This window comes from Nothobranchius furzeri, chromosome 4, assembly GCF_043380555.1.
Source record: "Nothobranchius furzeri strain GRZ-AD chromosome 4, NfurGRZ-RIMD1, whole genome shotgun sequence".
Lineage (NCBI taxonomy): Eukaryota > Metazoa > Chordata > Actinopteri > Cyprinodontiformes > Nothobranchiidae > Nothobranchius > Nothobranchius furzeri.
This window is the reverse complement of record NC_091744.1, coordinates 12,543,284-12,571,068: the sequence shown is the minus strand read 5'-3', so window position 1 is coordinate 12,571,068 and position 27,785 is coordinate 12,543,284. Positions and strand designations below refer to the sequence as shown.

General features: G+C 43.4%; 1 protein-coding gene and 1 pseudogene across 1 annotated transcript; both read left to right on the top strand.

Annotated features, from left to right (window-relative positions):
* The first annotated feature begins 6,097 nt into the window (after window positions 1–6,097).
* LOC129159810 (protein NLRC3-like) lies at window positions 6,098–9,783 on the top strand (annotated as a pseudogene).
* Window positions 9,784–10,824: 1,041 nt separating this feature from the next.
* LOC129159800 (uncharacterized) lies at window positions 10,825–22,927 on the top strand. The gene is made up of 5 exons (XM_054737003.2): window positions 10,825–12,817; window positions 16,774–17,728; window positions 19,448–19,615; window positions 20,438–20,533; window positions 22,122–22,927. Exons 2-5 carry the CDS (start codon window positions 16,775–16,777, stop codon window positions 22,452–22,454), a joined length of 1,551 nt encoding a protein of 516 aa, XP_054592978.1. The 5' UTR covers window positions 10,825–12,817; window position 16,774; the 3' UTR covers window positions 22,455–22,927.
* Window positions 22,928–27,785: the final 4,858 nt, after the last annotated feature.

Here is a 27,785-nt window from a genome sequence, read left to right as displayed (position 1 = left end):
TCATCGTCGCTCATATTGGCTGTGATAAAGTGTCCAAGATATTTTATCTGTTCACAGACTGCAAGACTGTTGCTGGACAACTTAAACACAGGAAAATTAAGCCTTTTATCCTGGGTGGTTCTGTAGGTTAGAACAACACTTTTGCTCGAGTTATATTTTAAATCATATTCCATTCCATACCCAGTACTAACATCTAGGAGCTGCTGCTGCTGATTTGTTCAATTTAGTGATGAATCACTCATGTAGACACTGAGGGTGGTTTCCCAGGAGCACTACTCAGCCTAAAACAGCTCTGTACAGCGTGGTTTGAGTCAGCCCATCTGAAAGCAGTTTTGTTCCCACGCCAGCTCCATGAAGCCCCTAGCCAATCAGCGGCCAGAATCACGATACCGGCCCAACTCAGCCTTGCCAGGTACCTCAATGGAGCAGGGACTAAAAATAGGGGAGAAAATACCAAAGCGTGCCCTTGGAAACCGTGGTCGGGCTGAACTGCATCGGTCCGAGTTGCCCTGAGTAGTGTTCCTGGAAAAGCACCTTAACCCCGAATTTCCACAGGAGCCGTCAGCAGCACGTTACTGCAGCAGCACGTCATAGCTGCTGATAGGAGCCGCTGTGGTCAACAGAACCTTTTCCACTGGAGCCGTCAGCAGCCGTCAGCAGTGCGAGTCAGCCGCGCCTCAGGAGCAGCATGTCGCAGCCTTTACGCGCCGGTTCTATTTTCTACGTGCGACGCCTCTGAAACGGGTCAAGTTCAACATTTTTGGGGAAGGAAAGACAGGAAATCGGACGCGGAAATGGAGCGAAGCTCCCGAGATTTTCAGAATAAAGAAACGTACTGCCTTCCGGTTGCTTTACTTTTAAAAATAGTTACTAACTGTGCGGCCCCGTGAGAAGTTATCACCTAGCTAGCGGTCTCCTTTGTTTTTCAGGTCCGTATTGGCAATTATAAAACGGACAGAACATAAAACACAAACCTTTTGGAGCCATGTTGTAGTTTTCTCCTGCTTGTTGTTGTGTTTACTGACGAAGTCACTCGTGTGACTTCGCGCTCTGTCGGTGACAGCTGCTCCCCTGCTGCTTAGCGTCTCGTGGGAAGGGCCAGGCAGCAGTTTACGTGAGCAAGACGTGCTGCTGCAGTAACGTGCTGCTGATGGCTCCTGTGGAAACCCAGGGGTTAGGCTGCAGAACCAGGCATATCAGCTTTACTAACTCCAACAGACCTGACCGGCAATCTGAAGTTGCAAGTGTGGTATTCTGGCCACAGAGTGTTGAGGGTCTGAGTGACATTTCATTCACCATGTAAAGGGTCATTTTGGCACATGCTGGCTCAAGAAAATGAGTTCAAAATACGAAAAAGTTGTAAAGTATCACTTTAAGTTATCTTGGTGTCATGGTCTGGGGTGAGTCCTCCTCTCTCTGCTAAACCTTCTCTGAGCTTCTCCTGCAGGTGGGCGTGTCAAGGAGTGGACCAGCTGCAGCCCATCTGCTCATCAGTTGGCCAGGGACATATAAGCTGCTGGGAGACATCTTTATTCGCTGGATGATTAACTCAACTTTGGTATCTACGACTCCCGAGCCTGATTACTGAGTAATCCGAATAGATATCGTCCAAGTCGTACTTCTAGCCAGATTGCTGGTTCCTGTGTGTTTTTCCAAGCTTGCCTGATTTTTGTAAGCTGCCTCTTCTCCAGATTTCCACCACCACCTTTCACACCGTCCTGCAACCTACCGGACCAGTCCCGCTGTCTCCCAGCCGCTCCCTGGCTGTCCACTCCATACTGACCTTACCTTACCGGATCCTGCTCCCTATTCCGTGCTCAGCTCCTCCAGTCCTCCAGCAACCTGGAAACCCAGTCTCCTGTGATCCAGCAAGCGTGTAATCTTAAATGTACTGAAAATGTCAAAAAGAGCTGGTGAGATTGCTTAAAGGGGTTTTGTGCAAAAATCTTCATTTTCCTGTTTTGTATAGACCACAAAATTGTTCTAACTTTAAAAATATATTCGTAACACGTCCCCTTTAACATGTGCTTTTGTAGCAGGAAGTCCTTTACAGTTCTCCAATCAGCCCCAAGACAAAATGCACATTGCCGTACATGAAGCATTAAAAAGGCAAAGCGAGGTATAATTTATACATTTATTCTAATCACAACTGTACAGGAATGTATCGTCACAGCAGAAACGCAACCTAAACCTGACCGTGGAACAACAGCCGTCACAACACATCCAGAACTCCAACAGAAATGTACAGGCTCAGATCATTTCAACTCAACATTTAGATTCCTCGTGATTATCATCATAGTTATTATTATTCACATAGAACTATCTGTCTTTCAAATAGATCTTTGTTTTAAAGAGCATAAAAATACAAGTGGACTTTTCACTAGGATGAAAACTGGTGGCTGATCCACCGCCTTGGCTTATATGAAGGGAAAACACTGAAAACTGGGGGCGTCGGGAGGAGTGAAGCCAACTTATTACAGCTTACCAGATTTTTTTGTTATTTTATGTATTTATATTAGCTCATACAAGGCTTTGCAGTAGTTACAGAAGGTTGCAGACATTTGGGGGTTAACTTTTAGGGTTAAATCACTTGGACATCACTGACACAAAGGGGCGTTGTCAAAGAAATCATGAAGCTGTTAAACAAAAGGAATAGATAAATACGAAGGCACGGAGATTTGCAGAATAAACACCAAATTTAGAAATAATTTTGATAAAAGAGGAAGACGAGAAGGAGGTTAAGTTGATTAAAGGCAATTTTACTAACCAAACACTAGAGGGCGCTTTAGGAGCGCCTGTTTTAAACCTACCGTAAATCTTCTAATACAGGCCCGGGCCTGTATTTGACTCAAGCTCATCAAGCTCCAGGCCTTTATTGGAAGGAGGGCCAGTATTAGAGGCAGGCCTCAATTTCTATTTGAGTAAAATGAACTAATGGTTCGCTGGAGTTTTTGACAATTAAAATTGCGCCCACATTTTCAAAGTTAAACACATTTCTTTTAACAACGGTAGTTTCTGCTTCAGCCCTCTCCCCTCCCCCTGCGCAGTGGCCGCAAACTCACTGATGCGCCTGCAGCCTCTCGGAGTTCCTGCTGCTCTAAACATTAAAATAATTATTTCATTTTCTGTTCCTCACTTCTGATTACCTTCAATGGCGTCTGTTTGTTGCAACCACCAGGTACAAAAAATAACTTGTTTTTATTTGACTATTTTTCTGTCCTGTATCTGTTTATTATCTTCCTGCATCTCCTCTCAATCCTAAAGAAAAACTGCTACCTGGGTTCATATATATTCACCTTATGAGTTACCTTTGAACTGCAGTTCTAAAAGATCTACCGACCGCAAAAACAGCGGAGTGCTCGCCGGCCACATCAGTGAGGTGCGTCACCGAGGACAAAACAGGTGATTCGCCCTGATCCACAGCAGCGAAACGCATCAGGCACAAATAAAAGCATAAAAGACAGAAAACATAAAAGGAAATGAGCCGACATGAACGATCGCGTGTTAAATTAGTTTTTGAGGTGGCGACACCTAATTTGATAATGTTACTGTGGCCGTGCTCAGGACGCAGATGTATGGAGCGGGTCAACAATCAGAGCTTTGCATGCACAAGCTGGTTAAGGTTAGGATGGGGGTGAGGGGAAGGTTAAATTGCAAGAGGGTAAACGTCACAATTTGGTTAAATTACCGTTTTACGGCGGGTGTCAGTACCGACGCTCTGGCACAGCGCGTTGTCTCCAGACGTGCAGGAGCTCCTCACCTTCTGACAGCAGGCTGCTGTCTTTTCCGAGGACTGCATCTTGCCGGTCATTATCACATGACAGCGACTAGTTGATGACGGGCATAAAAAGTCACTATAGAGCGGTGAAGTCGACTAGTGACTAGTTCATACAACCCCTATTGCTCCCCAGAGTGTTCTGCAGCATAATCAGCACGTTCTCTTTGAACTTGATATCAAATTTTCGCCTCCTCTTTGTCTCCGCACCTGCCATGGTTAAAGTTACCCTCGCGGTCTATCACTGGCAAATCAAAAGTGAGACGGATGACACAACCGCCCCCCGTACTTGCTTGTTACCACATTCCACCTGGCCACAATAAAAAAAAAAACGGCCATTATTCACCTCCGCCAACTACGACACCGGCCAAACTGTGATACCTGGCAGTTAATTAAATACAGGCTATCATTAGAGGATTTACGGTATGTGTGAATGTTGATTGGATGGGCTATATAAAGCCTTGAAATGTAAAGAAATATATTTTTGAAATCACTGTTGTGCGCCTCATGTGTGCTTTTTGTCAGTGTTGGTCTCTTATTATCATCAAGCATAAAACCTTCACGTGTAGAGATGAACACCGGCGATCTGATTTATGTGCAAGTGTCTTAAGAATTCATAGCTGGTCTGATCCTTAGCGTAACTACGTACTGTACGAGCAGGAGGACACTGACATGAGCAAAAAGCAGGGACTACGCACACGCTCGAAACAACATCACCAACAATAACAGCAAGAGCACCAACAACAACGTGAGAAGAGACGACATGCGGGTCAGGAAGTCCAGCGAACCACTGGCCTCCACTCGTACAGAGGAGAAACGAAGGCTACGACGAATCTGGAAAAATGAATCCTTTTGATATTTTAGAGGAGAGACGGACGCAAAGAGAGCGGTCTGTGTTTCAGTGTGCTTTTAAAAATCCTCATCAGAGCGTGACGTGTTTGTTCATCTCTCCGTCTACTTGCCTTTGAGACAATTAGTGTGCTTAGTTTCTTCGTAAGACTGCACCCGAAAGTTTGTCTAAGCCAGCCTTTTTTGTGTAGAGATGAATTATTGTGCTTCTCGGTCCACGCAGCAGTCTGAGGCTGGGTGGAGGTAACGCGCTGGGCTGCAGAGGTCAGAGGTTGTGTGGGAGCAGCTTCCTCGCATCAGGAGAAGGAGCCAGAGCTACTGCACCAGATAAAGAGGACTCCCTCTTCAAGGCTACTCAGGAAGCACTTAACATGGGAGGGCCAGACGCTCAAACACGAGCTCCCCAAAGCGCCAGCATTTAGTCTTGGGAGCGCCGTCTTCTCACACACCTACATGTCATGAGGGATGGGTCAGGGGGAGGGGGGCTGGAGATCAGTCGAGCATTGCATCCAGTTGGTCTGCCAAGTCGTCAAACATGCTGCCGATGTCATCCAGGATAGAGACGGTTCCTTTTTGGCTGGAAAATTTTGAAAAAGAAAAATGGAATAATTAGCTTTTACTGAGGCTTCGATAAATATGCTGACAGAATCAATGAGTCAAGTGTGGAGGTGAGTTCCTCCACTGATGGAAAGCAGCTTTAAGATTCAGTTTATGGGTGACATTCACTATTTTCACACACACACACACACACAAACACACACACACACACACACACACACACACACACACACCTGACAAACTCAGAAACATACAATACAGTCGACTAATTGTAAAGATCAACAAAAAGTAATGATGAATCCCAAAATAATCATATAAATCATGATTTTTTTAAATTGTTTATACTTAAAAAACTCATGTTTTATAATTGTTTTCATTTTATAGGAGAATGACGTTTTACAAAGACCAGTAAAGTACATGAGAAATCATGTTTTTATTAGGTGTCATGGCTGCCATGGAGCTTCATAAAGAAAGTAAAAATAGATTAGACCATCTGGACAATGACTGTTCTCTTCATTTGAGTTTTTTAGTTTTAGGTAATGTAAAGGGGGAAATCTGGAAGTAAAGATGATTTACTATGGCTTTTGAATGACCAAAAATGTCATGGATTTTATCAATATGTTTATCAATAACCCATTTCCTATAGTGAAGAGAGAAGGAGACAATGAGCAGACACGTCAAACAGTTATAACTGTGGCAAAATGCCCCAAACAACAGGTCACAGAGTTTATTAATACCAAGAGATAAAAGAGAGAGAGAGAGAGAGATTGTGTGTGTGTGTGTGTGTGTGTGTGTGTGTGTGTGTGTGTGTGTGTCATGCAAAGAGACATAGAACAATACATTTACATTCAGTTGATTGAGTCCATGATCAAGAATTAATTAACATAAAATTTCCCATAACACTTCCTCAAAAGAATGAAGCAGGACCAGCTGGCTGACCATCTGCAAACAGGTACAAAGATTAATCAAACAAGTTATTTGCAGAAGTATCAAGTTTCCCGTGTACTTACATAAAATACACCCTGACATACTTTATGTTGTGTTGCATTTAGTCAACGTAAACTTAAATCTGGCCTGAAGAAGAGGTTCCAGTGTGTGTTTGAGGGGATTGCTAAAGCAGGAAACCCAACACATCTGAATGAGATCTACACTGAGCTCTACATCACAGAGGGAGGGACTGGAGAGGTCAACAATGAACATGAGATCAGAGAGATTGAAGTGGCGTCCAGGAAACTAAAAAAACTAGAAACGACAATCAGACGAGACCTCTTCAAACTCCCACCTGGGAGAGACGAACTTGTTAGAACAGTGATCTCAAAGGGAGTGGCTAGTATTGGCAAAACGGTCTTAACTCAGAAGTTCACTCTGGACCGGGCTGAAGACAACGCCTACCAGAACATCCACTTCATGTTTCCGTTCTCCTTCAGAGAACTGAAAGTGCTAAAAGAAAAGAAGTTTAGTTTGGTGGAACTTGTTCATCACTTCTTCACTGAAACCAAAAATAACAGGAGCTTTGAAGAGTTCCAGGTCGTGTTCATCTCAGATGGTTTGGATGAGTGTCGACTTCCTCTGGACTTCCACCACAGTAAGATCCTGACTGATGTCACAGAGTCCTCCTCATTGGAAGTTCTACTGACAGACCTCATCAGGGGGAACCTGCTTCCTTCTGCTCGCCTCTGGATAACCACAAGACCCGCAGCAGCCAATCAGATCCCCTCTGAGTGTGTTGGCATTGTAACAGAGGTCAGAGGGTTCACTGACCCACAGAAGGAGGAGTACTTCAGGAAGAGATTCAGAGATGCGGAGCAGGCCATCAGGATTATCCTCCACATCAAGACATCACGAAGCCTTCACATCATGTGTCACATCCCAGTCTTCTGCTGGATCACTGCTACAGTTCTGGAGGAGGTGTTTAAAAACAAAGATGGGGGAAAGCTGCCCAAGACCCTGACTCAGATGTACATTCACTTCCTGGTTGTTCAGGCCAAAGTGAAGGTCAAGTATGATGGAGGAGCTGAGGCAGATCCACACTGGAGTCCAGAGAGCAGGAAGATGATTGAGTCTCTGGGAAAACTGGCTTTTGATCAGCTGCAGAAAGGAAACCCGATCTTCTATGAATCAGACCTGACAGAGTGTGGCATCGATATCAGAGCAGCCTCAGTGTACTCAGGAGTGTTCACACAGATCTTTGTAGAAGAGACAGGACTGTACCAGGTAAAGGTCTTCTGCTTCATCCACCTGAGTGTTCAGGAGTTTCTGGCTGCTCTGCATGTCGATATGACCTTCATCAGCTCTGGTGTCAATCTAATGGAAGACAAACAGCAACATTCTCTGTGGTCTAAACTTTTCAGCGGTCCAAATCTAAATGATCTCTATCAGAGTGCTGTGAACAAGGCCTTTGAGAGTCCAAATGGACACCTGGACGCTTTCTCCTTGGTCTGTCCCGGCCGGCCAATCAGACTCTCCTAAAAGACCTGCTGGGGAAGATAGGAAGCAGATCCAATCAGGAAACAGTTGATCACATCAACAAGAAGCTCAATGAGAGTCTGTCTGCGGAGACAAGCATCAACCTGCTCTACTGTCTGAATGAACTGAATCATCTTTGTCTGGTGGAGGAGATCCAACAGTCTCTGAGTTCAGGACGTCTCTCTACAGACACTGTCTCCTGCTCAGTGGTCAGCACTGGTCTTTATCCTACTGTCTTCAGAAAAAGATCTGGAGGTGTTTGACCTGAAGAAATGGTTGTGTCAGTTTTAGTGGGAGGACATAATTGAATCAGTTAATAAAAGTATAAAAACAATAATCTCAGATAAAAAAAACACAAATCTTCAGTCAAATCCAACTTATAAATGTATAACTAGATGTAATTTTTACCTGTAGAAGGTGGAGGGGCAACTGGGAGATTTGGAACTTTTAAAATCTTTATTTTCACCTCTTACATCCAAACTTTAAATGTTACTATTTTACATGTCAGACAATTGTTTGTATAAAACGCAAATAAACAGTTCACCACAATTGAATGTATCTAAGACTAATTGTTAAATCTGTGAAGATGGGGACATAAACACAGACATTTTTCCCTTATTTGTCAGATTTATTTGATTTGATGCTTTACAGATGTTACATTTCTAGTTATTAAGAATATTTAATGCTACAGTCGAAAGATGACAAGATTTTTAGGACAATAACATTTGATTTTTAACAATAAGATAAAAAATTAAATAACTTCATGAAGTTTTGCTTTTGCAAGTTGATTGAATAATTAGAAACGGACTGAGGGAAGTTATTCACTAGGTTATTAGAGATAGAAGTGTCATGTTCTGTGTCCCTTTGTTCCCCAGCTCCTCCAGTTCCCACTCCAGGTTCTCCTTTTGTGTTCTCTTAGCGCCCTCATGTGTCCTTTGTCTGCATCTCTGTTGTGTGTCTTAAGTTGTAGCCACAGCCTCTTGTATGTGTATGAGTTTGTGAGTGTCAGTATGTGTATGTGTTTGTGTGAGTCCTTCCCTTAGTCTTTAGGTTTAGTTTTGTGTTTTATATAGTGTTAGGTTTATCTGCCCTCCTCTGGTTCTCTTCCCCATCCAGATAATTGTTGTCACCTGCCTTCCTCCAGCCTCACTCCATACACCTGCTTCCTGTTTCCCTAATTGCTCCTCCCTGTCTAAATAAGCCCTCCTTGTCTCATTGTTCTTGTCGGTCCATTGTTGTTTTATGTCAGCGTTGTTTGTTGTCTCTCCCTCCTGGTCTCTGGTTCTCTGCTCATGAAGTGAGCTTTTGGATTTTTCCCTGCTTCATTTTGTTATTGGGTTTTTTGCCTCCTGCCCCTTTTGGATTTTTATTTTGTCATCCTAAATAAAGGATTCTTCTTTATTTAACATTCCTGCCTCGTGTCATCCTGGGTCTGCATCTTGGGTCCTAACCTCCTGCTCCTAAACGTGACAAGAAGTGTAGAAGAATTTCAAAGAATCATGAAGCGTTGTTATTAAGTAGCCTAATAACTCTAGGTTTGTGTTTTGAGTAGCTAAAAGTAACTCAGTGAAAATACATTTCAAGACCCTATATTGGTTTGAACTGAAGTCATAATTCAGATTCAATAAATAGGTAAATGTAATAATTTGTACAGACAGCAGACAAAGCTGTAGTGCTTGGTGTGGCGTGCTGATGTTAAAACAGTTCCTTTGGCTCTATTTTCTAATCGCTATGCTAATAATAATCTCACCTTGGGCCTAATGTCACTGAGGGCACAGGAAATGCACCTAATTATTTATCTGTAAGTAGCTGTATATATTTTATCATTTCAGGTGAATATTTCACAGACGATAAACCGAAACACAAGACTGTTGTGTTATTCCCGTGCTCACACGACTGCTGTTAGTACTGCTGAACTCTTGTTGATGCAAAAGTGAAATCAAATACAGCAGTTCTGAAGTTTCATAAACATTGCCACCACCATAAATGTGAGTGAAATATAGGAAAATCATAGTGACTCACTGACTGTTAAAGTGATGAAGGAAAGCAGCTGTTGGAAAGCATCAGGAGGGAAAGTCTGTACAGGCTGATTCCCATCAGGTCATGAGGAACAGATGCCTTAGGAGCCCCCCCCCACCCCCACCCCACCCCACCCCCCAAGTTTCACACAGTGCCGTAACCCGTTACTCTCCACCTTCCTAAAACAGCTTATTACTCATTTCCCAAGGATTTAATCCAACTAAATAATTCATAAAGTGTTTTTATCCTGTTGCTAAAGACACCTGTAACTAGTGAATTTCCCCACTGTGTTAAAAATGTGTCAACAGATAGGGAGGTCTGAGGTCCCCCTGTTTACACATGATCACATAAACTGATCATTTGGAGCAGTTTGAACCTGCAGTCCCTGAAAGCGACTCATATACCAGGAATTCTGAATTACGGAGCAGATCTGCTATCCAGAGGCAATCCAATCTACGCAGATTGGAGGCTTCATCCTAAAGTGGTGAATCAGGTCTGGATGAGGTTCGGTCAGGCAGTCGTGGATGTGTTTGCATCAACAGAGAATTCTCAGTGCCCACTTAAATTCTCCCTGCAGGATCGTGGCGCCCCACGGGGGATGGGGGGGTGGGGGTGGGGGGGGACGCTCTTGTGCACAAGTGGCCAAGGTCTCTCCTTCATGCGTTCCCTCCAGAGGCCCCCATACCCCCCACTTTACCCAGGGTGAGGGAGCAGGGCCTGTCCATGATCCTAATAGCACCACGGTGGCCGGGGAAACATTGGTTGGTGAAGATCTCCCAACTCCTGTGAGGTTCCCCATGGCAACTGCTGCTCCGCAGGGACCTGTTGTCCCAGGCTCATGGGGAGATACACATCCCACTAACTTGGGGTGAGGCTGATGTTGGCTGAGCCGGCCATTTTGATGGAACATTTGTGGGGATGCATGCTGCTGTATGAGTCAAATTACTTACTAACTAACTAACTAACTAACTAACTAACTAACTAACTAACTAACTAACTAACTAACTAACTAACTAACTAACTAACTAACTAACTAACTAACTAACTAACTAACTAACTAACTAAGTAACTAACTAACTAACTAAATGATATACTAGCTAACTACATCTTGGGTTGAGGCTGATATTGTCTGAGTCAGTCATTTTGATGACATTTGTGGGGGTGCACTCAGCTTTTTGAGCCACATTACTAACTAACTAACTAACTAACTAACTAACTAACTAACTAACTAACTAACTAACTAACTAACTAACTAACTAACTAACTAACTAACTAACTGACTGACTAAGTGACTAACTAACTAACTAACTAACTAAGTGACTAACTAACTAACTAACTAACTAACTAGCCATGCTAACTATCCCACGGTGGCCGGGGAAAATTTGATTGGTGGAAATCTCCCAACTCCTGTGAGGTTCCCCATGGCAACTGCCGCTTTGCAAGGACCTGTTGTCCCAGGCTCATGGGGAGACACACCACCCACATCCAGAAAGGCTGGCCCTGTGGGCGTGGCCCCTGAGAGGCAGACTCTTGCGTGAATGAGCTTTCAGCTGGTGTTAGAAAGAGCGGGTCATTTATCTTTTATCATCATTAACCTCTCAGGTTAACGAGTATTGCCTCTCCATTCTGGACAACATCTGTCCTTTCAGAACCAGATCAGTTCCTGCAGTAAACTCCCAGGCTCAATTACAGCATTTGCAGCCTGTGTATGAAAACACGTCTCCCCGTCCACCTTCTGACATCCGTTAACTCTGTAGTCAGAGATGCGAGGGTTGTCTATTACTCCAACCTGGTGTCGCAGAGACAAAGTCAGTAAGGTAAGATCTAGCATCTCTCTTTCAGCCTTATCTCTCCCAACCCCAACCCGACCCATGACCCTAGAAAGTTTAGCTCGTGTTTATTTGCCTGAGCTAGCATGCCCCTTCGACACTTTCCCCTCATCTGTGTTTAAAAATGACACCCCCACTGTGGGATTAACCCTCTTATTCCCGTAACCAACTCATTGGATCTCTAACTTTTTTCTTTACATCAGCCTCTTTTGGTTGAGAGATCGGTACCTCTCTGGGAAATAAATTCATTATTCTTCTCGTCTCTGGATTAAAAGATCTTAACACAAAAGCTTCTTCTCTTTCTTGTTTCAAATCATCTTCACTTTACTGCAGCCTTCTGATGTGCCTGAGTGCAGCCATTTTTTCATCTACCTTTAATAATTTCTCGTCTGTTTTCTTTAGTTCCCCTGTCATGTTTTCACAAAAACGCATCTTTTCTTGAATTAAAATATTATATCTAGCATTATCTTTTCCCAATGCAGCCGGTTTTACCTCATTACTTTGTGTTGAGGCGTCCTTCAAAGCTAGCTGACTCATTTTATGTAACTGGCTGATCTTCCTTTCTCTATTAGTCTCAGGTCTGTTCGGAGGTCGCTCAATCTTATTTGTGTCAAAATCGCGTTTTTCTTTTAATTTTCTGTAAACGCTCAGGTTGTCATTTTCCTTTCTGAGCGCTGCTATTCGACTGTCATTCTCTAAAACGAGTTTATTTAGAGTAGAAATCTTTTGATGGAGGATTTTCATTTCTGCATCATGTTTCAAGCCTCTCTGTTGCATATTTTCTGCATGTTTGGCTTCTCGTATTTTATACTCAAAAGCAGATTTTTCTCTAAATGCTGAAATTTCATCTTTCACTTTCTGAATTTCTCTCTCAGTTTGGCTTATTTTGTTTTTCAACTCCCAGTTGTATTCTTCTATATCGTATTGCATTTTAAAATCGCGTCGAGTGCTCTGACCAACAATGACTTGTAGTAAGAAATGATGTTCTCTGTATGACGTATCAAAGCTTATGATCACGTGCTTCTATGAAGCGTTCTGATCTGCCTTGCTGACGCTTGCTCAGAGGTTACTAGAGGTCGCAACGTTCTAATTTGCATATTCATGACGCAATTGCGTTGGTTACGTGACATTTGCGCCTGGTCACGTGAGTCGAGTATGAGGAAAATGAAAGTGTGATTATCGCACAAATCTTTCGGCAAACGTGTTCTGCTGGAAATACGCGGATTAATTGCTCGGGTTGCAGGCACGGATCCCCGTTTCTGTCAACTTTGATCTCAGCAGCTGGAGCGGGGATAAAGACGCGCTTCTTCAGATAAAAGTGGTAATTACGTCTAACTTTAATATTGTTAACAATAATTGCAGCAAAGCATCATTTACTGCAGTTAGTCACTAGTGAAGCATAACTTAACTTTCATGAGCAAAAAACCCACAAAAAGGATTCAATAAATCAGCAAAGCGGGAAGAAATGTTATTTTTGTTTTTACATTCTTACTTCATTTCAAACTATAGTGTTTTTCTATGGGGTGCCATTTGTAAAGTCAAACAGTCATAATCTAACAGCAATATTTTTGGTTATTTAGCATATCATAAGAGAAAAAATTGAGAGTTCACTTTTTCAAAGTCATATTTTCACCATGTTATTCATACATTTATAAATGTTAAAGTTTCCAAATAAATATTTAGTTAGCACGCTAAATATTTAATTTATAGTTAAATATTTATGTTGCAAACTAAATATTTAGGTCTGATCTAAATACTTAGTTTGTAAAATAAATGTTTAATTCACTAACTAAATATTTAATTTACTAATTAAATATTTATTTTGGAAATAAATATTTAAAATTTAAATTAAATATTTAATTTGTAAATTAAATATTTTCCAAAGAAATATTTAGATCCCAGCTAAATATTTCTTTTCCATGATGTTATTTAGCTCCACACTATAGTTTATATTTTTGGGTCAGACTTAAATATTTATTTCCCAAATACTGATTTTGCAAACTAAATGTTTAGCTCCAAAATAAATATTTAGCTGGGATCTAAATATTTATTTCGGAAAATAAATATTTAATTTACAAATTAAATATTTAGTTCCAAAATAAATATTTAATTAGTAAATTAAATATTTAGTTAGTGAATTAATGATATGCTAAATAACCAAAAATATTGCTGTTAGATTATGACTGTTTGACTTTACAAATGGCACCCCATATTTGTGATGTCCTTGTGTCAAACGAAAACAGCAGGCCAGTGGAAAGCACTAGTGACTTTGCCATTGAGGATGTTAATGATGAGCATTTGGATGACTTGGCTTTTCCTGAGGTAGACAGTGTTTGTGATACCAGGCAGTTAAGAGAGCAGTTACACAAGAACTTGTCTTCATTGTTCCTGAAGATGGAAAGTATTCTTCATGTTTCTCAAATGGCATCTCAGGAAATAGTTGATACTCTGGCACAAATCATTTCATTGTCAAAGCCTCTCATTAAAAAGACTCCGCATGATGTATTACAAAGGCATCAGGTTACTCCTTCCAAGGCTATCCTTAATGATTTGCTGAATGCTGTAAATAATGCAAATATTTTTGCTTGTGCCACAGCTAAAGGGGAGGACTTTTGTTCAAATAAACATAGAAAAACGTTTATTGAAAAGAACTACCCTGTGGTAATGCCTGTTCAGTATGTATTGGAGCCTGGTTGTACAGCAATTCATGTCCCTATATTTGAGATGATCCAAAAAATGTTCCAACATACAGACATTCTTAACAGAATTATGGAAACACATATCTCTTATGAGGGTCTTTACACAAGCCACAGAGATGGGTCATATTTCCAAGGAAATGAGTTGTTTTCTTCATCAGAGCTTTCACTGCCACTGATACTGTACATTGATGACCTTGAAATTGCCAATCCATTGGGCACTTCAAGGAAAATACACAAACTGTGTGCAGTATGCTGGATGTTTGCTGATTTGCCAAGTAAATATCGTTCAGGTCTGCATGTCATTCAGCTAGCAGCATTATGTAAGGTACCTGATCTCCACAGGTGTGGCTATGAAAAAGCATTTGGTCCTTTGCTACAAGATCTAAAAACTCTTGAGCAAGATGGTGTATTTATTGAGTGCCTCGGTAAATCTGTTAAAGGGACTATCATGTGCGTTGTAGCTGACAACCTGGCAGCCCACTCATTGGCTGGGTTTAGTCAGTGTTTCAGAACTGGATTTATTTGTAGGTTTTGCAATGCAACACGAGACCTAATTCAGTCTCATGATGTTGGAGATGGCAAGTTTAGCCTCAGAACAAAAGCCAGTTATGACCAAAATGTGCAGGAAGTTCTACATGGGGATGGTCATAGTCAGGCAGGTGTGCAACGGAACTGCATCCTGACTGAAAGTTTGCAGTATTTTCATACAACCACAGGCTTCCCTCCTGATGTCCTCCATGACCTTTTTGAGGGAATTGTACCAGTGGAGTTGGCCATGTGTATTCAGGAGATGATCCGGCAGAAATACTTTACTCTGGAGCAGTTGAATAGAAAAATCTTGTCCTTTCCTTACCAACACTCCGATAAAGTTGACAAACCAAAGCCCATCTCAAAGAACTTCTCTACAAAGAGGACCATTGGTGGCAATGGTCATGAGAATATCACATTGCTGAGAGTACTGCCATTCATGAACGGTAATGTAGTCCCTGAGGAAGATGCTGCTTGGACAGTGTTAATGGATTTGAAAGAGGTTGTTGAGCTTATGCTGTGCCCAAGATTTGATGAAGAGTCCATACAGTATTTGCAATCAAAGATAGATGACCACAGAAAAGTGCTGCAGGACATGTTTCCTGAGTTAAGACTGCTTCCAAAACATCATTATATAGAGCACTACCCAGCTCTTATACGTGCTTTTGGGCCACTTGTTCACTTATGGACAATGAGGTTCGAGGGTAAGCATCGCTTTTTCAAGAGGGTAATACATGACACACAAAACTTTAAGAATGTGTTAAAAACATTAGCAACACGGCACCAACACATGGTGGCCTACTACCTCAGTGCACCTTCATTTTTTCAGCCGCATCAGCAGACGACACACGTTACTTCTGTCATGGTTTCAGATCTTCCTGAAGTTGCACAAGAATACATAAAGGATAAAACTGACAGCAGAATTATTTACAGCACATCAAAGATCATTGTTGATGTCACAACTTACAGCCCTGGAATGTTTGTGTCTGTGGGGGAGGATGGGGGACTGCCACAGTTTAGCGAGATCAAAAAAATCCTCCTTGTTAACAATGATGCTGCATTTCTTTGCAAAGAACACAGGTCAAACTACACTGAACATATGAGGTCATATGAACTCTACCCAAGTTGTATGGCTATCCACTGCATGTCAGAGTTTAATGACCGCTTACCCCTTTCTGCATACTACGTGGAAGGGAAACTTCTTTTGACACCAAAACGTTTTATACTTCTACACTGAAAGTGAATTTGCATTATGTGATTTACATATATTTTAAGATTTGTTCCACCCCAAAGTTTCAAAATGCAGATGCTATGTGTGTGTGCGTGGTGGTGGTGGTGGTGGTGGGGGGGTTAAGAGAGCAACATTAGACAGTAGTCTGTAAAAAGTAGTTTGCTACTAGAAGTTCTGTTTCCTTTTAGATGTATCTCACTGATTTAATATCACATGATGTGTTTTTCCAAATATTTCTCCTGCAGTTTGTCTCTGTTTTGTAAAATAATTGCTGTGTAAATTCTTATGTATTGTTTGTATGCCTGGTGAGAAAATGTAGATTATGATGTTGAAATAGGGTTAGTTTTTACCGTGACTAAATGAAATGATGGCCTGTGACTATGTAACATGTAAAATACTTACCTTTGTTCTGGACTGTTGAAAGATTGGCCATAAAATGCTAGAATGCACCCAAAGTAACCAGCATAAATAGTAAGTTTATTTTGTTATGAAATTTACAGTGTACTTTTTAAATTAAAATTGGAAAACAAGACTATAGTATATTTGACCCCCCATTTTTGACAGCTGTAATGATTGCTGAGTATACAATTATCAGACCTTGTAAAGGCTATGTGTATGCATTACCACAAGAGGTACTGCTCCACTTGTGACAGTAAATCTTTTGGGCTATTGCTTGGTACTCAGATGCCAATTCTGAGTACCACTCTGCCATAAAAGGACACATAAAAAAAGGTCAATGGTATGATGTTCATTGTTTTTATATGTGTTGAGACCATTGTAGTATTTTTTAATCATCTCCATTCCTTGCTTTATACACAGGATGATGGCAGCATCTCAGAAATTCCTGCTGAGAGTTTACAGCACTACAGATGTTGTTGTGAAGGTTTCTCTAACTAAGCGGCCTGAGTCAGTGGAAGAACTAATCACCATACTCCGGGAGAAGCTCAACCCAAGGCTGGACTTTGAGTTTACCTTACAATACGAAGACCCTGACTTTGATGGGCAACTTACCTGTCTACATGATATTCAAGAGCTACTAGAGAAGAGCACATTAAAAATAGTGCGATCCGAAAGTGATGCCAGTTCTTGTGCAAGTTCTGACACAGACATCCTTCCTCATGTGCCTTTAGCTCAGCGTCTGAAGTGTTGGCCTGACACTTTCCCAGTACCTACCTTTTCTTACGAAGTCGAACATGTCCTTGAGAAGGGAAATAAAGCCTACGAGATGTCTGGAAAGCAACTGAAATTGACACGAGCCCAAAAGCACAACATCTTGGAGACCATGGCTTCAGTGATGCACACCTTCAAAGCCTATCCGAGTGACAGAGATGTGTGTTTGGCAGCAAAAGCTCTTGTTACCACTCATCCATGTCTTAATGAGCCTGGAAGTTATGGTTGGAAGACCAGTTTAAAATTTAAGATGGGAAATTACCGCACCAAGCTAGCCAGAGCCGGATGCGCGGAGGTGTCCGTGAATGCTGGTAGAAGGAGTATCAACAACCCAGAAGGAGAGTATCCCCACTCCAACATAAAAAGAGCACGAAAAGCTGAGGTAAACTACCTCCCAAACTTTCCAAGAGGAGAAGATAAGGCCAGTCTGGAGGAATTGAGAGTCCAGATAAAAAATGAGGTTGAGAAGACCGAGCCCAACAAAGTAATGATTGAAAAACTGATGCAAACAACCTTTGCACTGCGTCGCCATGAGATCGTTCAAGAAAACCCAATGGTGAAGGACTTCTTAGAGAAATGGCCAGCTCTGCGATTTCACTCACAGGTTGGTGTTGCACTGATTTTTTTTTCTTATTCAATTTAACTTGAAACAATGCAAGTTCAGCAGATCTTCAGATTCAGATTTATTTATTTAACATGTTAAACAAAGTACTTCTTATAAACATTGTTCAAATAGGTAGAAAAAATATCTTAAAGCGCTACAACTAAGCACCCTATTAGTTGTGGTGCTTCAACATTAACTCATTCGCTGCCAGCCGTTTCCTGATCGGTAAATCCCTTTCGCTGCCAGTGTTTCTCACCAATTTTATAGTTTTTTTAAGAGTCACAGAACGTTGTGTGCTAGGATGTTGACGCCAAAACAACCAAAACAAAGTGGAGACTCACCTTAAATCATGAAGAATCTGCGCATTTCGAGCATTATCCGTTCTTTCATAATCCGTTGTTGAATTGTGATCGGCAGAAGCTTTTCCGGTTCGCACCTCACTTTTTTTTACAGCAGCCACCCAAAACGATCTAACACATGGATTTTCTACTTCCTGATCACGTCATGTGTGATATATGCGGATGAAGATCGGCTTTAGAGGTGAGAGCTTCAGTCACGATGCGGGGGCTCATTCCAATGCCCACACAGTAAAAACATTCAAATGGCGACTTAAGTCTTCATTGGCAGTGAACGGTGGGATCTAAAATGACGACTTTAGTCATCAATGACAGTGAATGAGTTAAGCCGGGCGTACACTGTGCCACTTTTTCACTCGTAGCACTCAGCTTCAGCTCAAACTGTACGACTTCCTCGCAGGGCAGATCTCACGAGTCATGTGCTCACACTGCACGACCCAGTTCTTGGATGCGACCTGACTGCTCACACTGCACGCCTGGTAGCAACACGTCGGCCCTAAAATATGCTAAAAATAGCAGTTTTTACTCAACACGTGAGACTTTTTTGTCTTGTTTTGCCTGTTGTCCTTCGGGAGTGCTGCAGGACACACAGGGATTTATGGGGGCTGGATGAGTAAAATGAAATAAAGAAAGTAAATCTGTGTTTTGTGATCAGTTTAATTTGACTTGAACACGACAAACACTCTTTCTTGACAGTCTTTGTGAGTAAAAAACGTGTAGAAATTAAAATGAACAAAGTGTGTTATTAGGGAAATAGCGGGCGAGCGGTGTTGATGCAGGATTGCGTATGCGTCGTGAGCGGTTCTGATACTTTTTGCGTCGCAGCTGCTCGCAGCGCCGCTTCAAAAGTGCGATACCCTCACGAGGGACGAGCAAAATATTAAACACGCCAGAAGTTTGTGCGAGCTCTCGATAGCTGGTCATGTGGTGTTAATTGCCTCTTGTAACCCCCTGTATACTACACGACACTCGGCGCAAAACTCGCCCCGATCTTGTGGATTGTCGCACGAGTGGAAAATCAGCTCAAAAAAGTGAAAAAGTCGCACAGTGTACGCCCGGCTTTAAGTAGACAGGCAACCACAGATAAAACTTGCTGAGTCTATAATGTAGGAACTGATGTTCTCTTGAATTAAAGAGAAGTTTTCTTACATTCATTAGGCTCATGATGCCAAAAAATTTATTTCAGATTTGTGATACAGTTGTGTTGGAAAGGTTAAGTTCAAATTGAAAAACAAATGTTAAAATGACAGCATTAAGATAAAACTGGGCACAAATTTGGAAATCCCTCTTTAAATATAAGATTTCTCAATTTGGCCAGTAATTTTGCTTTATATTGGATGTTTTCATGTTCCTGTATTTTTAGGTTTGTGCGGAGTTCCACCGAGTCACAAACATCAACCTGCAGAAACAGTTCTATGCTGAACTTGACAGACACACACCACGACTTATGGCTCTATACAGACAGAAGGCCACATGCACTGGCAAGATATCGGAGGCTCTGCGAAACATTCTGAATCATTATGATCATCAGGTGAATATTGATAAAGATATAATTGCTACCACAAATGTAAAAAGTTTCTATGTTAATCACTCAATTTTGCTTGTTTTTAGACTGCCTATGGGCTACTGTTAATTGCTGGGAACATCTGTTTTCTATATACACCAAAGACAAATATAAATGCAACACTTTTGTTTTTGCTCCCATTATTCATGAGCTGAACTCAAACATCTGAAACTTTGTCCACATTCACAAAACACCCATGACTTTCAAATACTGTTCTGAAATCTGTCTACATGTGTGTTAGTGAGCACTTATCCTTTACCAAGATAAACCATCCCACCTCACAGGTGTGGTATATCAGGGGGCTGATTAGACAGCATGAATAATGTACAGGTGTGCCTTAGACTGCCCACAATAAAAGGCCACCCTAAAATGTGCAGTTTGATCAAACAGCACAATGCCACAGATGTTGCAACCTTTGAGGGAGCGTGCAATTGGCATGCTGACTGCAGGAATGTCTACCAGAGCTGTTGCCCATGAAAGGAATGTTCATCTCTCTACCATAAGCCGTCTTTAAAGGCGTTTCAGAGAACTTGGCAGTATATCCAACAGGCCTAAAAAATGGGAGCAAAAACAAAAGTGTTAGTCTAGATAACCCTGAAAAAAAATGTTTAGGATTTTTGTCAAATGAGTAAGAAACAAGCTCTTTGTCATGAGAGACAGGTTGTGTCTCAAAATAAATGTCTCCAAAATTATGCAGAGCCTAATGTGTCATAAACATGTATTATTCCCAGGCAATGACACCTGTAAACTTAGTGTTAAATTAACTCTTATTTTCTTTTCCCTTTATAGGAAGCACCTGATGTCGATGTGAAACGGACTGCAGTGCTACGTGCCCTTCCAGTATACCTGCGGGAGGAAGACCCAGAATTCTTTAAGACATGTGATGTAAGTGTCTCTTGCATTACTTAAATTCTACCAGTGAGATAACATACCATGGATTATTTTATATGGTTTTATTACAAAGCAGCTTCACAATTGCTTTAACAAACATTGCATTAGACTTGTGTGTTGGGGGGGATCAAACCTGGGCTCAAATTAGGGTGTGTGTGTCACAAATGGGGGTGGGAGGAGGCAAACCCAAATAGATTGCGCACACACAGAAACCCTGATTTCGCTATTGACCCTTTGCACGAGACTGCCCCGTTCTCCATGATGGTCGGCAAAAAGACCGTTTACACGTCAAAATTCCAGTGAAGCTAGTCAAAACAAGCCCGTTGTAGCCCTTTATCGCTTTTATTTACTTGGTTTCACAGTAAAATGGTAACAACTTGCTACGTGGCCAGCTGCACTAACAGAAGGATGTAAAGTCAACTCATTTCTTTATTTTTTTTTCAAATAACGTTGATTGAGACTGAGGACGGAGATGAACTACAGCTATCAATCAAACGGACTAGCAACCCTCAGGTTTACAGCGAATGTGTTTTTACCTGGTAAAATTAACGTTTATTTAATTCAAGACGAGGACAGGGACAAATGTGATGCGTTCTTCTGATGGATATTTCACCATGGAAGACGCACGCATACCGCGGTACCGTCCACTGTAGTGAACATGCATATTACACCAGAATTCCGTCGCCCCGTTTTTTTAAGATGGCGACTGTACGTCTTATGTTTATAAATGTTCTTCTGTAGCTGACAAGCAGAGCTAAAACACGTTGTTTTACAAGTATTATTCTCATGTCATGATGTGTTTTCATATATTTATATTTTAAACACTTGTCCATGAAAAGTTCATCAACTCTGCATCAGCCAGGTACTTCCTTAAATTTGAAGCAAGAACGCGGTAGTCTAAACGCTACTCGTTAATTCTGGTCGGCGCTCATTTTCCTATTTCGCGGGGCAGGGGCACAAACTTTCTGCTTCCTGTTTTGTTGCTCTCCTGTGTCTTCGTTTTGTTTCTTTCTCACATTCTTTTTGATGTTCTCTTTTTCATGTGATGAGTTGGCATCCTGTTTCTCCGACTTATGTTTTACTGCAGTTTTGCGTTAACGCACCAACAAAACCATACCTGTTGGTAGATTTGTAGCAAAGCGTTGATGACGTCGACGGCTTGATTGTAAAAATTCGTTGACGTCAGATCCAGTAGTCGACGCACCATGCCCACTTGTTGCATCCCCAGGAGTTTGTAAATAGAGGAGGAATCTGCCTGTTTTTCCTCTAGTTCGCCCTCTTCTCCGCCTTCACTAACATCTCCGCCAATTACCGAAGACCCGGAACAATGTCCGTCCGCTACTAGATTCCTTTCCTGTTTTGCCCGCCTTCGTCTCCCGCTCGATACCCAACCCTAGTTGCTATAAACACACAAATCTAATTAATTAATTTACACATTTTCTAAAAGAATAGTAAATAGAGGACTCTTGATGTGTCACTAACGTGTTACCCACAAGACTGCAGAATATTTTGCTAGATTACAAATAATGCTTGTCACGGCCCTTCAAGTCAACCTTACTTATTGATACTGTGTTTATTCCAGGCGGGCACGCTGGATGAGACGAACCTGACTGACACTCCAGTTGCCCTTCTCACAGTGGTTGCTGACGGCTCTGCTGAGACCAGTCCAGTCCATTTCAGTCCTTCAAGCATGGCTGTTGTGGTGGAAGGCGACTTGGTGATCCGTGATATTGCCAGATTTGCTGATGCATATGCCTTATTGTTTGGCTTGATCTATGCTCTGCATTTGGACTACCCCAGGAAACTAGTTCACACATTCACCTTTGTCCAGAAAGTCTTCATGGGGCTTGATGATGGCAAACCACTGAAACCCAGCCTTCATGCTCTTAGAAATGATTTGTTACAGAGTGAGTAGTTATGAAAGATATGCAAGGCAACTGGTTGTTAGGACAGGCACACTGTTACTGAGCACCTTCTTTGAAGTATTTTATTTAAAGCACTTTTAAGTTTTCTACAGGCTTTGGGTGGATGTAATTCCCATCAGTTTACCTCATTTTTTTATACAAGGTTATTTGGGTGCCGATAAACATTATTTGAACCTGTTAAAAAATATTTATTTTATTTAATTTTTGTTTATTTAAAAAAATCTCTTTTGTGTTTGACCTTTTGTTTTTCATTTTTATATATTAGAAGAAAGATGACTTTTAGGACTGATGTTCTTTTATGATTTTATAAAAATGTTATTAAATGTTATTAGCAGCATTTTGTACGCTCACTTGTGCTCCAGTCCATGTCAGTGGTTCCATGTTGATGGTTTTATAAAAAAAACATTTATGTGATGTTTTTCACAAGTCCATAAAAATGTTAATAAACAAAATGTTAAGTGAATCGCCATATACTTTTTTTGAGTGGTCCACACACAATTAAAAAAGAAAGGTAATTTAATTAGTTAATAATCATATTACTTGAGTTTAGGTTGTAATATAATTACATTCTGTTGCATCAAATAATTTAACTACAAGTAACACAAAAATGTTAAAATTAAAATATATAAGTTTTAAGTTTATCTTAATTATTTAAATATAGAATATTATCTGAACATTTTAAGTTAACAATAAATACAAATTTTGAGTACAACCATAAAATATATGGTTTGTCTACTTAAAACTTTTGTGGAAACTGATTACCTCAACAATTTTAAGTTCAGTCAACTTATTCGGGTTTACAGTGATAAGGTGAAAAAGTAAGAATCCAGGCAGCAGTTTTTCTGGAGAGTTTAGAGGAGATGCAGGAAGATGAGAGACAGACAGGACAGGAAAATAGTTCAATAAAAACAAGAAAACAAAACAAAAAGTAAAATGTAGGTAGATTTATCTCCACTACACATTTTTACCTGTATAAAGCAATAAGTTATACACATGTCACATTTATACATCTGATACAGCTCAGATCACCTTCAAAACTCAGTCACACACCCAGGGCTGTTTCAAGACATTTTGGGGGCCAAGGCAAAATGACCCCCCCAATAACTGGGCTCCCCAGAAGCCTCTGTAATTCATACCCTCTCCAGGAGTATTAGTTATACAGTGTTTGTAAAAGCTCCTCAGACATCACTGACATGTTCTAATATCATCAGATGAAAAACGTTGGTTACGTATTGTAACCCCAGATTCTATGAGTCTAGTCGCAGCCCTTAAGCGAGCTGCTATTGGAAGGGTGATCTCAGCATCAGCCAATCATGAAGAGCTTAAATGTACGCCCACCACGTGGGCACCCCTTGTGGGTTATATAAGTGGAACGACCCCACTGTTTGCCTCCGATGGCTCTTAGTCCTAACAGAACCAGTGGGGCCAGTGGCTTAAGGGCTGCAACTAGACTCATAGAATCTGGGGTTACAATACGTAACCAATGTTCTATTTCGTCTAGTCTTAGCCCTTAAGCGAGCTGCTATTGGAATAATGCGCAGCTGGATGGGTTTACGCCACACTGGTTAGCTCAACCAATGGACACACCCAACAAGTCTCCTTTTAGTGAGGGTCGCTCAGCCTCAGCCCAGGGCTTAAAAGGCTGACGCAGCCAGAGATAAAAGTGAGGCCCCCACTAAAAAATATCATCCACAAGAGGATGAAATTCATTCAAGTAAGGCTGATGTGGTGCCATAATGCATTCACTCAGCCTGCTGAGGTCCAAGCACTGAACGAGTGATGGATCCTGAAGACACATCTCATAAATAATAACAAGTAAAGGAACAGGGTGAAGCCCATGAAGCAGCCTGACAAATGACTTCCATTGACACACCACTGTGGGGCGCCATAGAAGAGGAAATCCCTCTGGCTGAGTGAGCCCTGAGTGTCTCAGGGGGATCCCGCCCTGCTGATGTGTAAGCGTGAAATGGCGTCACATAGTCAGAGTCAAAGGCACTGGGCCAATAGCGCGTGCCCAAGGGAAGACTCCCTGTAGCGCACAAACATGCTTTGTGAGCGGCAAATCCCTGAAGTGCGTGACACATATCGTGCGAGCGCGTGCACCGGGCAGAGAAGATGGGAAGTCGCCTCCTCATCAGAATTATGGGGAGGAGGAAAAAGTTCAGCCAATGAAAATTGACCTGGATTTGAAGGAAGTATTAATGTTTTTGGGCACAAAGGCTGGGGCATAAAACAGCAGACCCTCCATCTTCCCGGATTCTGAGGCATGCGGGAGCCACTGAGAGGGCGAGTTAGGTCGCTCGCTCTCTTGACTGATGCCAGTGCCAGCAGCAAGGCAGTTGTGACAGGAACTTGAGTGAGACCTGGTCCAAGGTTTCAAATGGGGCTTCAAATAAGCCACGCAGAACCACCGTTAGATCCCACTGGGGAACTAGCGGGCGGGACACAGGCCTGTTCCTTCTGACACCTTTTAGAAAACGTTTTGTGAGGGGATGACTGAAAACAGACCCATCACCAAAATCCTGGTGACAGGATGAGATAGCTGCAGCATGTTTTAATAGTGCTGAATGCGAGGCCCCTGTCCATCAGTATCTGTAGAAACGATAGGACATCCGCCAGCTGGCAGGAGGGCGCTTGAAAATTCCGCTCTGTGCACCATTTCTGGAAAGCTGCCCATTTAGCAGCATAAGATGTGATGGTGCACCCGCGCACTCTGAATCGTGGTGACCACATCATGCGGCAGCCCAGAAACAAACCCCTAAGCGTGACCGCTCAGCGGCCAGACTTACAGCCGTTGGCCTATTTCTGGAGGATGTTTGATTATCCCATCCGCCTGGGGAGGGGCGTCCTCCCTTCACGGGAGTCTCCACGGGGAGCCGGACAGTAGCGCTTGCAGGTCCGGAAACCATGACGCAGACAGGCGTCTGGGAGCCACCAGAATTACCGAGAGCTGTTCTGACCAAACTCGGTCCAGGAGACGGGGAATCAGAGGAACTGGTGGAAACGCATACAGGAGCGTTCGAGGCCAGGGCTGGTGTGAGAAGGCGTTCGCCCCAAACGGGGGTTGGTCCCGGGGACTCAGGGAAAACCACAGGCGACACTGAGCGTTTTCGCGAGCCGTGAACAGCTCCACAGACAGTTCCCCGAACTTTATCCAGATGTGCGGAATGCAGACGCCAGTCGGAGTCGCGGGGACCCCTCTCGACAGGATGTCTGCCGCTACATTCAGGATCCCCAGAATGTAGGTGGCACAGCAGGTGGACATGTGCCCAACACAGTAAACCTGTGGCTACGCGCAATAGTGGGAGGGATCGAACTCCCCTTTGGCGATGTATGTAGGCTGTCGCCACCTGGCTGTCTGTGTGAACTTCGACATGACGGCCATCGAGAAGGGCAGCAAAGTGTCTGAGTGTATTCCTCACTGTCATAAGCTCCAACACATTTATGTGCTCGTGCGTGTGGGAGGGCCAGCGATCTGCCGCCGTATGGGACAAGCACGTGCCCCCCACCCCAGACAGTGACGCATCCGTAAACACAGATACGTGTGACGTAGGACTTCCGATGGGGACCCCGTGTGAGAGGATGCAGGGGTTCCCCCAGTGAGCGAGGCCCCCGCCCACTGAGGGGGGAACCCTCAACATACGTCTCTTCTGACGTATCGGGTGTACCCGGAGGCGGATAAGCGTTGCAGGCGCCTCGAGCGCAACAACCCTAGTAGCACCGCCGAGTGGGCTGCAGCCATCATGCCCAGAAGTCTCATGACTAACAGGGCTCTCACGATCTTGCGGGGTTGCACGCGGGAGATCACCGTGGTGAGATCTGCCGCTCTCACGGGCGACAAACGTGCTCTCATTAGGGAGGCGTTCAGCTCCACCCCGAGAAACACAATTGACTGGGATGGAAGGATGGAGTTCTTCCCCCAGTTTATAGAAAACCTCAGGGTTGACAGATGCTCTGTTAATTTCCTGGTTTGCTCTGACGCCTCGTCCTCGGACCAGGCGCATCGGAGCAGATCGTCCCGGTAAAATAAAACCCTCGTTCCCGCCGTGCGCAGTGGCTGCAGCGCGGTCTCCAGACATTTGGAGAAAGTGCGCTGGGCTAGCGAGTAGCCGAAAGGGAGGCATTCGTGCGCGCGTTTCGACAGCGGACGTGTGCTCGAGGTCACGTGAGGATTGGGTTCGCGCCCTTACCGCCGTCGCTTGTACCAGAGAACTGGGAGCGACCCATGGAGGGCTGTGCTCGAAAGGGCGAGTGTGAAACAGCTGGAAGAGGCTGATCCGCACCGCAGAGCGTGGAGTCCAAGGATGAAGGACGAGTGGGAGCCGGGCCCGTGCATGGGAACGACAAAGTGCCAGCGGATGGAGCCGCGCAACATGCGCGCTTTGCGCCTGGTCGCGACAGCACCATGACATCCCGTCCCACCCAACGCTGTGGGGGAAGCGGGATGAGTCGGGCCCGGCCGTAGGCTGGGGCCGTTGCGCAAATGGAGCGCACCCTTACAGCAAGCCGTGTAACATGACCGAGTCAGACTGTGTGAACATGCAGATGTGCTGCAGTGCTTGGTGCGGGGAACATCATGTGTGAGGATTCGGCAGAGGGTTCTGCAGAGGACTGTAGGACTGTGCTCTCGATGTGACGTTTTTTGGGTTTTATTTCAAAACCAAAATCATTCACAGAGTTAACATTAGTCATAAATACACACATTCCTCCAACGAGTCATTTTCGTGGTTGTTTTCGGCGAGATTCCTGTGACTGAGACTGCCAAGGCTGTGTCTGCTGGCTCATTCGGAACCATTGGCCGCCAACTCCCTGGTCCCGCCTCAGTGGGAGGCCGGCTCTGCGGGGCTGGCCATGCAGCTGGGCGCCTGGAGTTTCCTCGCCGTTCGTCCCATCCTCTGGGGGAACGGCCGGAGTGCGAGGCTGACCGAGAGTGGACCAGGTCTCGCACCGTGGCTGAAAGTTCAGCCGCCGTCTGAGCCCTCTCGATGACGCTCGTAAGATGGGGACCAAACAGAACGTCAGAGGTGATGGGGCCTTCCAGCATCTCCCTGTGCAGGTGTTCAGGAATGGAGGGCAGGGCCTTGAGCCACAAGGCCCGCTGGATAAGGGTCTGCCAGGCAGCAATGCGAGGAGAACCGGTGAGTACAGCCACGCACAGATTGAGGATGGCATCAGCAGTTTTAGTAATGATGGTTTCTGACTCGACAGGAGCGTCAACCTCCTCCACCATTTTGGGAACGCCAAAGGCGAGAAGGCGATGTTATTTCCTGCAGCGCCGGTCTGGAAGGCGCACTGGTGTGTGCGATCGGCGAGCTGCCTCA